This window comes from Microcaecilia unicolor, chromosome 4, assembly GCF_901765095.1.
Source record: "Microcaecilia unicolor chromosome 4, aMicUni1.1, whole genome shotgun sequence".
NCBI lineage: Eukaryota > Metazoa > Chordata > Amphibia > Gymnophiona > Siphonopidae > Microcaecilia > Microcaecilia unicolor.
This window is the reverse complement of record NC_044034.1, coordinates 5119250-5136791: the sequence shown is the minus strand read 5'-3', so window position 1 is coordinate 5136791 and position 17542 is coordinate 5119250. Positions and strand designations below refer to the sequence as shown.

Below are 17542 nucleotides of genomic sequence, written 5' to 3'. Positions count from 1 at the left end.
TGTCCTGACCCTGGCACTGAATATTCAGATGCTAATTGGGTGCCGACCGATATTCAGACTGGCACATGGTTAACTTCACCACATTAAGGGCCCCTTTTACTAAGGCAGCTAACAGATTTAGCATATGACAAATGCTGACACACTTCTCAGCATTTACGGCTAGATGACTTACCAGGGTAACAGGGAGCTGCAGAGGGAATTGAACCTGTTTCCTTAGGATCTGAACCCACTGGAATCAAACCTGGTTCCCCAGGTCTGCAACCTGCTACACCAACCATTAGGCTGTTCCTCCTCCCAATTATTTCTAATATTTTTATTGTCATTGTAGTATTTATGAAGGATCATAAAGGACACTGAGATTTAACACAAATTACATAGAAGTACAATGAGTCCCTGCCCTGCTGAGCTTACTGTCTCACTTAATATACCTCATGGTTATTGATAGATCAGTAGATTTTTCTGTTATTCACTATTTATTCACAATATGTTATAGCATCTGTTGCTTTCACTATGTCATTGAAACCTCTCTTTACATTTATAGGCTCTGTACAGGAAAGAAAGAAATCCTCAAACTATAATATTTCTGTAGCAGTGATTGGTTTGAACATGTTTAACACAAATCTGTAAAATCTTCCACCTAATCCTACCAGAGACTTGAGATTAAGGAAAGGAAAGAAGCTGGATTTTATGAAATCATAAGCGAGAGAGAGAGAGAGAGACTCTGGAAATGTTAATCCTGAGTCCTGTTGTTTAATTCCAGGCTGGTACCTGGCGGATTCTCAGAGGAAATTCAGAACCAGTCCCGAAGAAAGGTCGGAGTTTCCCTGTGAAGGTGTTGGTGAAGGTGAAGAGATGAGATTTATTATTTGCATCATAAAACAAGACCTCTCCTGCCTCATAGTTCAACAGAATCCCCACTGCCCGGGGGAACTCACTCAGGGGGACCTCGGTAAAGGGGGAGGTGAGGGCCCAGAATTCCTGTTCATTCTTCAGCGCCACTGTCCAGAATCCCTCCCCAGGTGACAGTGTGATGTCCCCCTTCCTCCTCACAGAGTCTTTACACACTCCCAATATACATTCCCTCACACTTCCCACGTCCACCTCCCAGTAATGTCTCCCTGAGGTGAAGCCCTCACTCCCCAGTACATAGGGATAATCATCGAATCTCTCAGGAGTGTCCGGTACATTCTGTTCTGTGTTTCCCTTTCTGACACTTTTCCCATCTTCAAACAGGACGAGATCAGGACCAGCAGTTTCAGGATCCAGGGTCACATTTACTGCGGAGAGGAGACATATTAATAAACATGAGCAAACACTTCTCATTAGCTTATCACACACCCACTGCTAACCCTCATTGGCTCCTCACACTCCCAGCTCTAATCTTCCGTCTCGTCATCCGCCAGGGTCGCTTTACTCATACTACCCCTCTCCTCAAGACCCTTCACAGGCTCCCTATCCGTTTTCGCATCCTGTTCAAACTTCTTCTACTAACCTATAAATGTACTCACTCTGCTGCTCCCCAGTATCTCTCCACACTCGTCCTTCCCTACACCCCTTCCCGTGCACTCCGCTCCATGGATAAATCCTTCTTATCTGTTCCCTTCTCCACTACTGCCAACTCCAGACTTCGCGCCTTCTGTCTCGCTGCACCCTACGCCTGGAATAAACTTCCTGAGCCCCTACGTCTTGCCCCATCCTTGGCCACCTTTAAATCTAGACTGAAAGCCCACCTCTTTAACATTGCTTTTGACTCGTAACCACTTGTAACCACTCGCCTCCACCTACCCTCCTCTCTTCCTTCCCGTTCACATTAATTGATTTGATTACTTTATTTTTTGTCTATTAGATTGTAAGCTCTTTGAGCAGGGACTGTCTTTCTTCTATGTTTGCGCAGCACTGCGTACGCCTTGTAGCGCTATAGAAATGCTAAATAGTAGTAGTAGTAGTAGTCATTGGCTGCTCTTGCACCTATCTCTAACCCTCATTTACTGGTTCTTCAGTCAATCACTTTTTCTATGACAGGAACTCTGGTATTGGCTATTATCACCTTCCTGTCTCATAGATTTGACTCAGGACATGGGATGAGGTCAAAAAATTAAAGCCAATTAGGTTAATCTCTGTTTCCCCTCCCCCACTCAGCTGTCAACCCCGTACTCTCAAAGCAAACAATGAGCTGATGCATCCTCCTTGTCGTTCTTTATTGTTGGTGCCATTTTCATTTGATCTCACTTACATTTTCAAATATGCCGTCTTGTGCAGCATCTGGATGTACACAGAGGATGTATAATAACGGAGATGGGCAGACTAGTAATTTGTTATGAATTGTAATTAGTGTGTCATTTGGAGGGGCTGGTTTTAGGTACACCCTAGCACTGCTGAAAATTAGTGGTTAGAGAAAGAGTGGGAGGTTGACCACGGATACCAAAGACCAGAGAGATGAACACTTCTAATCAACGTTTATTGATAAAAAAGACTCTTTATGGACAGGGAACATCTGATGCGTTGACGTTGTACGTGTGGTAATGTGCAGTCTTTTGTTATGAAAGGTTGAGCTTACGCTCAAAACCAACTTTACTGGCAAGCACGTATTTTTGAACAAGGGTCTTTTTAAAGACCACCTATTTCAACCGTTCAACTGATTTTCCGTGGGGCGTTTGAGTTCTCCGCCTCAGGCGGATACTTCTGAAAATTAGTGGTTAGCACAAACAAATGATTTAACTGGCCAGGAGCCATGTTTGGCCGGTTAAATTGCTTTGAATATCAACCCCTGAGTGTTTTGAAAACAAAAATCTAAGTAATAAAAGAACTTCTTCCATTCACTGAAAGAAATGGAAGTAAAACCCAGACTGGCTCAATCTGACCTCCTTTTTCTGGAGCCATATGGTAACCCTAATGATATCTCCATCTCCCTCACCCCAGGTCCAGCACATCTTCTTCTCCCCGCCCCCCAGGTCCAGTGTTGTTATCCCATTCCAGAAGAGACACAGCCCACGGCACCAGGTGTTTCAAAGTTTCAGAATTTTCCAGAAGATGGAGGCTGAGACCAGCAAAATTTATTTTGCTTTAAATTTGGATGTACAATCCATTCTCAGCATTCGCGATGGTTTTGCACTTATGGGAAATTGGGGTTAGGTTCCAGCTATACCAATTTTTCCTCAAAAACCATGAAAACTGAATACATGTCCCTATAGGAAATACAGGATTTGGTCCCTGCATTGGAGAACACATAACAAAAATCAGAGAAACACAGAGGGGCAGTTTTGATATGACGTCTGAATCCAACTTTGGAAGTTTTACTGAAAACATCTAAAAATCAAGTAGTGAAAATGGCCATTTTCAAACCAGGAAGAAAATATCTTGCTGCTCTGTTGTAATAGGACTGGCCATAACATCTAAAGCTGTCATAGAGGTTGGTATATACTGCTTCATTTACATCTTTGGGGGATGGGAGGAGGTCAATGATCACTGAGGGGAAAGGAGGTTTCATCCCTTTATTCCTGCAGAGGTCATGTGGAGGGGCATAATCGAACGGCGCCGGCCATCTATATGGGCGGCCATCTATTTGGCAGGCGCCGTAAAGAGCGGCCATCTTTTGTTTCGATAATACGGTTGGGGCCAGCAAAATGCATTAGATTTGGCCGGGTTTGAGATGGCCGGCATTGGTTTTCAGCGATAACGGAAACCGAGAGCAGCCATCTCAAACCCAGCCAAATCCAAGGCTTTTGGTGTGGAAGGGGCCAGCATTCGTAGTGCACTGACCCCCCCTGACATGCCAGGACACCAACCGGGCATCCTAGGGGGCACTGCAGTGGACTTCATTAACTGCTCCCAGGTACATAGCTCCCTTCTCTTGGGTGCTGAGCCCCCCAAATCCCCCTCAAAACCCACTCCCCACAACTGTACACCACTACCATAGCCCTTATGGGTGAAGGGGGGCACCTACATGTGGGTATAGTGGGTTTCAGGTGGGTTTTGCAGGGCTCCAATTTTCCACCACAAGTGTAACACGTGGGGGGGATGGGCCTGGGTCCGCCTGCCTGAAGTGCACTGCAGTACCCCCTAAAACTGTTCCAGGGACCTGCATACTGCTGTCAGGGAGCTAGGTATGACATGTGAGGCTGGCATACAGGCTGGGAAAAAATGTGTTTGGGTTTTTTTTAGGGTGGGAGGGGGTTAGTTACCTCTGGGGGAGTACAGGGAGGTCATCCCCGATTCCCTCCGGTGGTCATCTGGTCATTTAGGGCACCTTTTTGTGACTTGGTCCTAAAAATAAATGGACCAAGTAAAGTCGGCCAAATGCTCGTCAGAGCCGACCTTTTATTTTCCATTATCGGCCGAGGGCGGCCATGTGTTACGCACGCCCCCGTCCCGCCTTCGCTACACCTCCAACATGCCCCCTTACACTTTAGCTGCCCCTGCGACAAACTGCAGTAGAGGCCGGCGAAAATCGGCTTTCGAATATGCCGATTTCACCGGCCTTGTGAGATGGGCAGCCATCTCCCGATTTGTGTCAGAAGATGGCCACCCTTCTCTTTCGAAAATAAGCAGGCTAGTAGTCATTTAGGGCACTTTTTTTTTTTAGCTTATTCATTAATAAACAGGTCTAGACCAAAACGTCAAAATTATAGCCCTGGACATTTTTGTTTTGTTCCATTATAGCAGAAAATTGTCCATGCGTTAGGAACGCCCAAATCGTGCTCTTAACATGCCCATAACACGCCCCCTTGTGATCTGAATGCACTTCTGACGGATTTCATAGAAAAACGTCTAAAAATTGGTTTTGAAAATACCAAGTTGGATGTTTTTGTGAGAAAAACATTTTGGATGCGTTTCTCTTTTGAAAATGAGCCCCATAGAGGGGCAAAATCGAACGTTGCCGGCCAAATAGTTCGCTGGCGATCTATTGTGGCGGCGGCGCTACAGATGGCCGGCCATCTTTTCTTTCGATAATACGGTTTAGCCCGGCCAAATGCCAAAGTTCGCCGGGTTTGAGATTGCTGGTTTTGTTTTTCAGCGATAATGGAAAAAAATGCCGGCCATCTCAAACCTGGCGAAATCCAAGGCATTTGGTCATGGGAGGAGCCAACATTTGTAGTGCACTGGTCCCCCTCACACAGTGGCGTGCTGGAGCCGGCTCGCACCGGCTCGCAAGAGCCTGTTGTTAAATTTTACTGATTTTTGCGAGCCGGTTGTTGGAGTCAGGCAGCCAGTACACAAGCATCTGTTTTTTTTTTCTCCTCCTCTCTCCCTCCTCCCACAGGCAGGGCCGAAGTCACTGGGCCCCCCCCCCCCCCCATTCTTGGCTCAGGCCCCCAAGCAGTGTCCGTGCCTATGATTATCTGGCATCCCCCCACCTCACATCCTGTGCGGTCTGGTGTCTTGCAAGTTGCACCCTTCTCTCCTCCCTGCGGTTTGACGTCTATTTCACTTGCACTGTGCCACCACTGTAGTCCTCCGAACTTCCGGCAGCCTCACCCTCGCCTCTTGCTTGCTCTGGAAGCTTTCCGCAGCATCCCGCCTACGCGGGAACAGGAAGTTGTACTGTGCAGTGAGAGAGCTTTTGGGGCCGGCAAAGAGCGAGGCTGCATTGAGAGGAGAGTTAATGCTGGTAGAAGATCTGAGAACTGCAGCAGAAGGAGGGGGCAGGGAGCAAAGTGAAAAAGCAAGGAAAATGACATTGGACTGTGAGGAGAAGGAAAGGGAAAGAGAAACCGGACTGAGGAGGTGGAGGTGGGAAAAAAATGCTACATTGCTGCGGAGATGAGAAATGCCAGATTGCCAGTTCTTGTGGACTGTGTTTTATGAGCATGGATTTATGACACTCTTCTAATGCGTTGCCAGATGGGTGGGTTTCCCACCCAATTGGGCTGGTTTTTAAGCCAGAATGCTGGAAATTTTCGAAGGCTGCGGGCTGCGGGAAATTAGGCTTCTTTTTCGTTGCAGCTGTGCGGGGTTTGCACTTTTTTGGGGGGCTTGTATTGGTCCAATTTGGTCCAATAGAAGCTTTTCCGGGGTAGGGTTGACAGGGGCAGGGTTAATGACATCAGAGGTGATGTCAGGGGTGGGGCTAACGACGCCAGAGGTGACATCAGGGGGCGGGGGCGGAGGCGGGGTTTTATGACACTCTTCTAATGCATGACCGACCAGCTGTGAACTGACTACAGCAAACCCTAGACACTATTTTGGAAACTTGTCCTCCGTACTGAAGATTTAGCACTCGATTCCTGGAATACAGATAAGTCTTTTTCTAGGATTTGTTTTTCAACGTTATTAAGTGGACTTGTTTCACTAGGGTTTGGTGTACTGATTGAATCTGGCGTTTACCATTTTTTGATGTTGTGATATGATGTGATATTTTGATTTTTTTTTTTGTTTTAGTTTTTTGAATCTACTATCATTATACTTATTTTAAGTTTAAAACTGCTTCGTTGTATTTTAGTACTTGTTTGACTTTTGGGGAGGTTTTTTTGATACTTGATTCCCACTGCTTGTATTTTTTGACAAACATGATAAGAAAGAAACAAAACAACCAGATAGCAAAGGTAGAAAAGAATGTTATTTTGAATTTAGTGAATGGAAAATGTCAGCGTTAAAAGAAATTTACACTGATTTCTTAATATTTTATAAGTAGAGGAGTGTGGTAGCCGTGTTAGTCCATTCTTAAAGGTTATCAATAGAAATCAAACAAAATAAAACATGGAAAAGAAAATAAGATGATACCTTTTTTATTGGACATAACTTAATACATTTCTTGATTAGCTTTCGAAGGTTGCCCTTCTTCGTCAGATCGGAAATAAGCAAATGTGCTGGCTGACAGTGTATATAAGTGAAAACATTCAAGCATTACTATGACAGTCTGACAGGGTGGGAGGATGGGGGTGGGTCGGAGGTATGCATGGAGACATCAAAGCATATCATTGATATTCTAACAGGATGGGTGTGGATAGGTGAGGGGTAGGGTGATCAACAGAGAAATACAGCTTTATGGTTTATAATGGGCTAGGAACCCCAGATCCTTGTTAAGTCCTTTCTGTTGGGTGTTAAAATATTCAATCATTCTGACTTCAAAGGTCTTACGTTCTTGTATGGTTTTAAAGTTACCTTTCAGGATTCTCACTGTGAAGTCACTGGTACAGTGTCCTGGTCCTGTAAAATGCTGACCAACAGGGGTGGGAACCCTACTGGCACCAGTATTGTTCATGTGATGTCTATGTCAGCAGTGTTTGAACGGCATTCATGTTACCACTCCATATTTTGGCAGTAAAAAATCATTGTGTAGCCCCTGAAGCAGCCCTGTTGGGCGAAACAGGCCCTGTGTCGGGCTGATCTGTACATTAGATGTACAATAATAAACTATTGTTTGTCTTATATCGATCTGCTTTGTCACATTTCACAACAAAGGCTTACATTTTAAAGCCAGAACTAGCAGAAAAGGGTTTTATTTTTTCCTGGTCCTGGGTGACGCATTTATAAATCTGTTTGGCTTTCATTCCCACAGGAATGTTGTCCACAGTGATTTATGCTTTAATCCACCATTTGTATTATCCACAAATTTAACCACTTTTCCATCTTTTCTATTGACTCAACACGAAGCACAGATGTAGTTTTGGAATTTTCTGTTCTGCTTCACGAACAGACCACTGAATCTCTTCCTTTTTTTACTGGATGGATGATTGTTGATTCATTAAACTTTAACTCGCGGCCAATGGGTGAAACAGACATGCCGGAATGAAGCTTATCTAACACACATGTTTCTTTCTCTTACGATTGGTACATGTAGCTTGTAACTCACCCCTGAATCCTTGGTGGCCATTTCCAGAAGCAAATTATACTATATCATTCAGATGGAAACTGTTCTTGTCTTAATCTGGTCATCAGATTAATGGCCCTGTTTACTAAGGTGCATTACCATTTTAACACGCCCACAATTAGCATGTGCACTAACCGTGTAGGCACCTATAAGGATATTGTAGGTGCGTACACGGTTAACACGCGTACATAGTTAACATGTGTTAAAAATGCTAACGCGCCTACCCTCTTGGTCGCACTAGGACACTTGGAGGGGCATTTTCTAAAGAAGCGTCTATGTTGGAATATGAACACCTTTGTAAAACGTCCAAATTCAGATACAGGGAAAAGGTCTTTTTCTAAAAATGATGGACGTCCATCTTTGGTTTCGAAAATACCATGGACGTCCTTCGATTTGGACATCTTTGATTCTCGGTAATTTTCGAACGCAAAGACATCCAAGTCTAAAACGTTCAAAGTCAAGTCATTTGGACATGAGAGCAGCCAGCATTTCTAGTACACTGGTCCCCCTGACATGCTAGGACAGCAATCGGGCATCCCAGGGGACACTGCAGTGGACGTCATAAAATGCTCCCAGATACACAGCTCCCTTACCTTGTGTGTTGAGCCCCCCCAAAACCCACTACCCCCAATTGTACACCACTACCATAGCCCTTACGGGTGAATGGGGGCACCTATATGTGGGTACAGAGGGTTTCTGGTGGGTTTTGGAGGGCTCGCTGTTTCCTCCATAAAAATAACAGGTGTGTGGGGGGGGGGGGGTGGTATGGGCCTGGGTCCACCTGTCTGAAGTGCACTGCACCTACTAATGAACTTCTCCAGGGACCTGCATGCGCTGTCATGGACCTCAGTATGACATCTGAGGCTGGCATAGAGACTGGCAAGTAATATTTTTAAAGATGTGTTTTGAGGGTGAGAGGGGGTTAGTGACCACTGGGGGAGTAAGGGGAGGTCATCCCCGATTCCCTCCAGTGGTCATCAGGTCATTTCGGGCACCTTTTTGTGCCTTATTCGTAAAAAAAAACAGGTCCGGATGAAAACATCCAAGTCTTAGGAATGCCCAAGTCCCGCCTTGAACAAGCCTCCGATACGCCCCCTTGAGATTTGGACATCCTTGCGACGGATTTCTGACAAAGACATCCAAAATCAGGTTTCGACTATACCGATTTGGACATCTCTGTGAGAAGGACATCCAAGTGCCAATTGACGCCACTTTTTGGACATCCATCTCTTTCGAAAATGAGCCTGTTCCAGAAGCAAACTGTACTGTATTATTTGGTGAAAAGTCCTGGGACTGTCACAGACTGCTGAGTGGGAGTCATTCACTCCCTTGTGGAAGTTTCAGAGATGACCTGAGAAAACGAGAGTCTCCCCAATGAATGTGGGAAACTTGCCAGGTCTGAACCCGAGGGATCACTCCCTGACCCTGATCAGGGGAAACACACATTGTCTTCTCTATCACAGGGTAAAAATGATCCCTAACACTGGCTGTAGGTGTCTGTATAGCAAAATCACAGTCAAAGGACACATTAGTGGATTTGATGGTTTGGTATAATTAGTTATATATCAGATTCAGTTACCTGTATATCTGCCAAATTCCATCCACCAATCTGCATTAAAATAAAGATGAACAATGATCAGATCTCAGAGAAGAGAAATAAGTACAATGATATAAAAAATATATTAGGGATGGACAGTGATTAAAAATTTTAATTGCGATTAATCATGTGATTCAAAATTGTAATCATGCAATTAAGTGCTCTTAATCATTAAAGAATAAGGTTTGAAACAGTTTTCACCACAACCTGCATTTACTTGTACAGGGCTCGTGCTCAGCATTACCTGAAACTCCTTGTCTCCCCCTGCACAGCGATCGGGCTCTGCAGATACGAGTCACACAGTGCAGGAAGTTGAGGAAGTCTCGCGGTTTCAAGTCTCAAGAGACCTTCCCCAACTTTCTGCACTATGTAGGGGGAGAGAAGGAAGTTTGAGGCAGCTCCGAGGAAGGAGAAAAAATCCTGAGTCCTGCTGTAGAAGTAAGCGTGGGGGAGGGGTAGGTCAGCATCACAAAACATGGTATGTGTTAATTGCCCACCCCTAAAATATATATGTTTCTAACTGAATAAAACAATAAGAAGAGAGAGAAATGTTAGAGATTCTGAATTATCAAAATGTCCTTCAATGATCTTATAATTACATTCATACATAAGAACTGCCATCCAGGGAAAGACTAAAGGTCCATCAAGCCTAGTATCCTGTTTCCAACAGTGGTGAATCCAGGTCACAAGTACCTGGCAAGATCCCAAAAGAATAAAACACATTTTCTGCCGCTTATCCCAGGAATAAGCTTATGACATAGTAAACACATGACTTCCAGGTTGTAATGCAACAAAATAAAACAAGCTTTGCCTTATCACCCATTCCTTCTTCAGGTTACACTCAAATAGGAGTGACAATAGACAATGCAAGGTCATAGTAACGTGAGTAACATAGTAGATGCATAGTAGATGCAGCCCCTCATTACCTCTCTACCCTCATTTCCCCTTACATTCCCGCCCGTAACCTCCGCTCACAGGACAGATCCCTCCTCTCAGTACCCTTCTCCACCACCGCCAACTCCAGGCTCTGCTCATTCTGCCTCGCCTCACCCTATGCTTGGAATAAACTTCCTGAGCCCTTACGCCAAGCCCCCTCCCTACCCATCTTCAAATCTTTGCTCAAAGCCCCCCTCTTCAATGTTGCTTTCGGCACCTAACCTTTATACCTTTCAGGAAATCTAGACTGCCCCTATTTATTGACTGTACATTTGTCCTTTAGATTGTAAGCTCCTTTGAGCAGGGACTGTCCTTCTATGTTAAATTGTACAGCGCTGCGTAACCCTAGTAGCGCTTTAGAAATGTCAAGTAGTAGTAGTAGTAGATGACGGCAGAAAAAGACCTGCACGGTCCATCCAGTCTGCCCAACAAGATAAACTCATTGTTGCTTTGGACAGAACTGATGGTACAGCTGCTATAAAGTAAGAACATGACATCATTCAGTCCATATTCAGCCCACAGCAGTCAGCATTTTTTATGTTTAAATCATTTTTTATTAATTTTAATGCAAAATCCACAAAAACATATGAATCCAGTCATATAAACAACAACCATGTTCCCACCCCAAACCATTCCCTTTTTCACTCCCCCCCCCCCCCTTTAAGCTACCATAATAATGAGAAAAAGACTGCATAATTAGTGTGATATTGACTGGAAAATACGCTAGTTTTTTGTATTTTTATATGCAATATTTTGTTCATTATGTGACATCAGCCTTACGCATTATTTATTACGTGACGGGTGCTGCTCTTTTCCCATTTGTCCATTTTTTTTCAAAATAGCAGCGTTCCCTTCCCAGATGTTCCTTTCTAGTTTAAGTGTTGGAGGGAGAGTATGTTTTCTTTTGGTGTAATTTTTGAATTGTTTTACATTCCATTTATTTTTCGTTTTGTTTTTCATTCCTCTTTTTATGTAGTTCACGTGATAGTCTGCTTAGTTTTTATAAGCCGTTGGCTGTGTTGATATTACTAATGATGTTGCTCAGGTAGTGCATTTTATTTATTTATACACACTTTATACTTATTTCCACTCGGTGCTCAAATTGGTGGGACAAGACACCAATTTATTGTTTTATTTAAGTTGTTATATACAATGGGCATATTTGTTTCTATTTGTTAGCTTTGGCCAGCAGGTGGTGTATCTTTGCTGTAAAGCTGTTATAGGGAAATTAATATTCTTTTTCTTTAACACAAGCCAGAAGCAAGCAACAGTATACTTTTCAAACTTGTTGACTGGGCTCTGATTGGCCTGGAGTTTGAAATTACCCAGCAGTTGTTGCTCGCTGTTGCTTTAGTCTTAGCCCAAGAGAAAAGAGAGACAGGCCTCTTTGCTGAGGCAGTGAATTATATGTCCTACGCACTATACAAATGTTTAGTTAGTGTTATAATTGATCCATATTCAGTTGCCTGTTATTGTTTGCTATTTGCACTATTTTGTTCTACTGTTCAATATTTTAAAGAGAATAAACATAATTGTTTGTTTGCCCTGTTTGTCTAGACTGATAAAGAATACTAGTGGTTTGTGTGTTCGGTCTGTGAGTGCTACTAGTGGTTTGTGTGTTGGGTCTGTGAGTGCTTTCTGGGAGTGTGGCCCCAAGTAACCTATAAATCACTAGGGATACCCTGAGAGCGGGAGACTCACCCAGAGAAGGTTGTGACCCAGTTGGTGGGAGGAGGGTGCTAGTGTAGAGCACAAGCAGCAGTTGAAGGCAGACCTGAGCTGTGTTGGGGATAGACCCTTTAAGTTATTATTATTATTATTATTAATATTTGTATAGCGCTACCAGACGCACACAGCGCTGAACATCCAACATAGAGAGAGACAGTCTACCACTACTTATCATTTCTATAGCGCTACTATACGTATGCAGCGCTGTACACTTGAACATGAAGAGACAGTCCCTGCTCGACAGAACTTACAATCTAATTAGGACAGACAAATAGGACAAACAACAGATAAGGGAATATTAAAGTGAGGATGATAAAATAAGAGTTCTGAACAAGTGAACAAGGGTTAGGAGTTAAAAGAAGCATCAAAAAGGTAGGCTTTTAGCTTAGATTTGAAGACAGTCAGAGATGGAGCTTGACGTACCGGCTCAGGAAGTCTATTCCAGGCATATGGTGCAGCAAGATAAAAGGAACGGAGTCTGGAGTTAGCAGTGGAGGAGAAGGGTGCAGATAAGAGGGATTTACCCAGTGAACGGAGTTCCCGGGGAGGAATGTAGGGAGAGATGAGAGTGGAGAGGTACTGAGGAGCTGCAGAGTGAATGCACTTATAGGTCAATAAGAGCAGTTTGAACTGTATGTGGAAACGGATAGGAAGCCAGTGAAGTGACTTGAGGAGAGGGCTAATATGAGTATAACGACCCTGGCGGAATATTAGTCGTGCAGCAGAATTTTGAACATATTGAAGAGGAGAGAGATGGCTAAGTGGGAGACCTGTGAGAAGCAAGTTGCAATAGTCTAAGTGAGAAGTGATAAGAGCGTGGATGAGAGTGTTATCCACAGAAATAGAAAATGGGGGAGGAAGAGAGGTTGATTTAGGGGGAAAGATAAGAAGCTCAGTCTTGGTCATGTTTAGTTTCAGATGGCGCTGAGACATCCAGGCAGCAATGTCAGACAGGCAGGCTGATACTTTGGCCTGGATTTCGACTGAGATTTCTGGTGTGGAGAGGTAGATCTGGGAGTCATCAGCGTAAAGATGATACTGAAAACCATGGGATAAGATCAGAGTACCAAGGGAAGGAATATAGATGGAAAAGAGAAGAGGTCCCAGGACAGATCCCTGAGGTACACCAACTGACAGTGGGATAGAAGTAGAAGAGGATCCACTAGAGTATACACTAAAACTATGCTGGGAGAGATAAGAAGAAAACCAGGAAAGAACAGAGCCCTGAAATCCAAGTGAGGACAGCGTATGCAAGAGTAGGCTGTGATCAACAGTGTCAAAAGCAGCAGATAGATCGAGAAGGGTGAGGATAGAATAGAGACCTTTGGATCTGGCTAGGAACAGATCATTGGAGACTTTAGCAAGCGCTGTTTCAGTTGAATGAAGGGAGCGAAAGCCAGATTGAAGTGGATCAAGAATAGCTTGAGATGAAAGAAAGTCAAGGCAACGGCAGTGAACAGCACATTCAATTATCTTGGATAGGAAAGGGAGGAGGGAGATGGGGCGATAGTTGGAAGGACAGGTAGGGTCCAATGAAGGTTTTTTAAGGAGTGGTGTGACTACGGCATGTTTGAAGGCATCGGGAACAGTCACAGTGGACAATGAAAGATTGAGGATATGACAGATAAACGGGATGACAGTAGGAGAGATAGATGTGTATACAAGCAGACTAAGCATTATTATTTTGTTATACAGAAACCCTCCGTTAAAAGATACTCCTACAAATTTACAGTATGCCTTTTTCAGTAGGTTCTTCCGAAATCCACATAATAGTTTATGTACAATTTTCATTTAGGTTTATATTTTATTGATGCAGTATATACTGTTTTCCTTTCATCTGTTGCCTGTTCACAAAATGTCATTACGTTCAAGAGACACTTCAGAGTTTCTTTAGGAAAATTACCCCATATATATTAGGACAATTACTCTCTCACAAATCAGACTTTTGTCATATCTTCTGATTAGATATTTCAAGTGAATGATCTTATTTGATACAAGAGGTATTTAGATGCTCTTTTTATTTCTATATATGTGCCTTATATATATTTTAGGTGTTTTTGTTTGCAAGACATTATCATTGTCCAATTCAAAAAATGCATCAAAGTTTGTTTTTATCTTTTATTACGGAGGAATGTGTTTGTGAGGAGCTTGCCAAACTAAAAATAGACAGAGCGATGGGGCCTGATGGGATACACCCGAGGGTGCTTAAGGAACTCGGAGAAGTTCTGTTGGCTCCGCTGACGGACCTCTTCAATGCTTCCTTAGAAACTGGAGTGATCCTGGTGGACTGGAGAAAGGCGGATGTGGTTCCTTTGCACAAGAGTGGAAGAAAAGAGGAGGTTGGGAATTACAGACCTATCAGTTTGACCTCGGTGGTGAATAAGCTAATGGAAATGCTTCTAAAGAGGAGGACTGTGAGTTTTCTTGCACTACATGGAATACAGGACCCGAGGCAGCATGGTTTCACTAGTGGCAGGTCGTGTCAGACGAATCTGACTGTCTTCTTCGACTGGGTGACCAAACAGTTGGATGTGGGAGGGGCACTTGATGTGATATACTTGGATTTCAGCAAAGCCTTTGACATGGTTCCGCACAGGCGACTGATAAATAAATTAAGTGCCCTTGGTATGGGACCTAGAGTAACAGATTAGGTTAAAAATTGGTTGAATGGTAGGAGACAGAGGGTGGTGGTAAATGGAGCTTGATCTGAAGAAAAGGATGTAGTCAGTGGAGTACCGCAGGGATCTGTCCTAGGGCCGACTCTTTTTAACCTCTTTGTGAGCAATATTGCGGAAGGGCTGTCTGGTAAGGTTTGTCTCTTTGCGGATGATACTAAACTCTGCAGCAGGGTGGACACCCTGGAGGGTGTGAATGACATGAGGAAGGACCTAGTGAAGCTGGAGGAATGGACCGATATTTGCCAACTAAGGTTTAATCCCAAAAAATGCAGGGTCATGCACTTGGGTCGGAAAAATCCGAGGGAACGGTACGGTATAGGGGGTGAAGTGCTTCAGTGTGCGAAGGAAGAGCGGGACTTGGGGGTGATAGTGTCTGATGACCTTAAAGCTTTCAAACAGGTAGAAAAAACGACGGCCAAAGCCAGAAGGATGCTTGGGTGCATAAAGAGAGGCATGACCAGCAGGAAAAAGGAGGTGATAGTGCCGTTGTATAAGTGTCTGGTGAGGCCTCATCTGGAGTACTGCCTACAGTTCTGGAGACTGCACCTACGGAAAGATATAAACAGGATGGAGTCGGTCCAGAGGGCGGCTATGAAATTAGTAAGCTGTCTTGAATGCAAAAATTATAGGGACAGACTTATGAACCTCAACATGTATATGCTGGACGAGAGGAGGGAGAGAGGAGACATGATAGAAACGTTTAAATATCTCAAGGGCATTTATGTACAGGAAGAGAGCCTTTTTCAAATGAATGAGAGCTCTGGAATGAGGGGGCATATGACAATGTTGAGAGGGAATAGGCTTAGGAGTAACCTAAGGAAGTATTATTTCACAGAAAGGGTGGCGGAGGCGTGGAATGGCCTCCCGGTGTAAAGAAGACAAACCAAATTAAAGAGATCAATTCCTCACCTTCAAATTTTGTAATCCATTTCTTCAGCTGCTGAGGGAAGCTCAATTGAAAACCCATTTTCAGATCAGTGGAAACAGCCTCTGGTACTGGAAACTTCATTTTCTGACACCTATGAGTTAGAGAGTAACAGTGATTATTCTGGGAGATGTTCACACCCAGGGGACAGAGATGTGAACAGTGGAAGGAAAAAAATATGGGACTCTGTGATTATGGGACTCATTTTTGAAACAGGAAAACATTCAAAAAAACGGCACAAAGTGGCATTTGGACATTTTGCTTGCCAAAATGCCTAAATCACTATTTTGAAACCCATTTTTTTAAAGATTTTGCTATGCAGTTCATCGGCACTACATTCAAATCACAAGGGGGTTTGATAAGGGCAGGACTGAGGCATTCCTAACTCTCAGATGCTTTTCTGCCACAATAAAACAAAACAAAAATGTCCAGGGCTAAAGATACTACTACTACTACTACTTATCACTTCTATAGCCCTACAAGGCATACGCAGCGCTGTACACCATACATGAAAAGACAGTCCCTGCTTAAAGAGCTTACAATCTAAATAGGACAGGTAGACAGACAGAACAACTAAGAGGTAAGGGAATTAAAGAGGTGGGGATAAAAGGGTACAGGGCAAGTGAGTAGTGGTTAGGAGTCAAAAGCAGCGTTAAAGAGGTGGGCTTTTAGAATCTCAATAGTAGCAACATTCCATGTAGAATCTCAAATAGTAGCAACATTCCATGTAGAACCTTAAATAGTAGCAACAGAATCTACTACTACTACTACTACTACTACTTATCACTTCTATAGCGCTACAAGGCATACGCAGCGCTGTACACCATACATGAAAAGACAGTCCCTGCTCAAAGAGCTTACAATCTAAATAGGACAGGTAGACAGACAGAACAACTAAGAGGTAAGGGAATTAAAGAGGTGGGGATAAAAGGGTACAGGGCAAGTGAGTAGTGGTTAGGAGTCAAAAGCAGCGTTAAAGAGGTGGGCTTTTAGAATCTCAATAGTAGCAACATTCCATGTAGAATCTCAAATAGTAGCAACATTCCATGTAGAACCTTAAATAGTAGCAACAGAATCTACTACTACTACTACTTATCACTTCTATAGCGCTACAAGGCATACACAGCGCTGTACACCATACATGAAAAGACAGTCCCTGCTCAAAGAGCTTACAATCTAAATAGGACAGGTAGACAGACAGAACAACTAAGAGGTAAGGGAATTAAAGAGGTGGGGATAAAAGGGTACAGGGCAAGTGAGTAGTGGTTAGGAGTCAAAAGCAGCGTTAGAGGTGGCCCGATGGTCAAAAGCCGTAGTTAACAGCCATGTGTGTTTATAACTACAGCTGAACTTACCAAACATGGAACAGCATATAAAGTCTGAGTGTAGTTCAGTAGAGAAAGCGCCTAGCACACATGCAGAATGGTCTCGTGGTAAGCGCTCATGTATCGCAAAGTCCGTCATCAAATTTTCATCATTTCTACCCCCCCCCCCCTCCACCTTCCCAAACCCCCTTTATATTCACCAATTTTTAATTGAGGTCAATACAGAAGAGACACGCCCACAGTAGCATTACATACAGACTTAAGTAACAAGAAGTACGTAGTCTGGGCAAGCTACTACTACTACTACTACTATTTAGCATTTCTATAGCGCTACAAAGCGTACGCAGCGCTGTACAAACATAGAAGAAAGACAGTCCCTGCTCAGAGCTATGTAATAAAAGTGAGCCAAGTATAGGACAATCAAGCCATTGTGACATCACTGATGAGGTTGGCTCTTATTGGTGGACTGAGGCATTATGACATCACAATATTAGCTCTGGTTACAAGAGACTACTACTACTGCTATTTAGCATTTCTATAGCG

At 43.6% G+C, this 17542-nt stretch overlaps 1 protein-coding gene across 1 annotated transcript in view; it reads right to left on the bottom strand.

Moving 5' to 3' along the window:
* Positions 1–750: 750 nt before the first annotated feature.
* The window catches only part of LOC115468183 (E3 ubiquitin-protein ligase TRIM39-like), a 52117-nt gene continuing 35325 nt past the window's right edge, over positions 751–17542 (bottom strand). The window contains exons 5-6 of the mRNA XM_030199721.1: positions 15659–15768; positions 751–1277 (exon numbers count right to left, since the gene is read on the bottom strand). Coding sequence (XP_030055581.1) covers positions 751–1277; positions 15659–15768 — 637 coding nt within the window. The remainder of the gene's footprint in view (positions 1278–15658; positions 15769–17542) is intronic.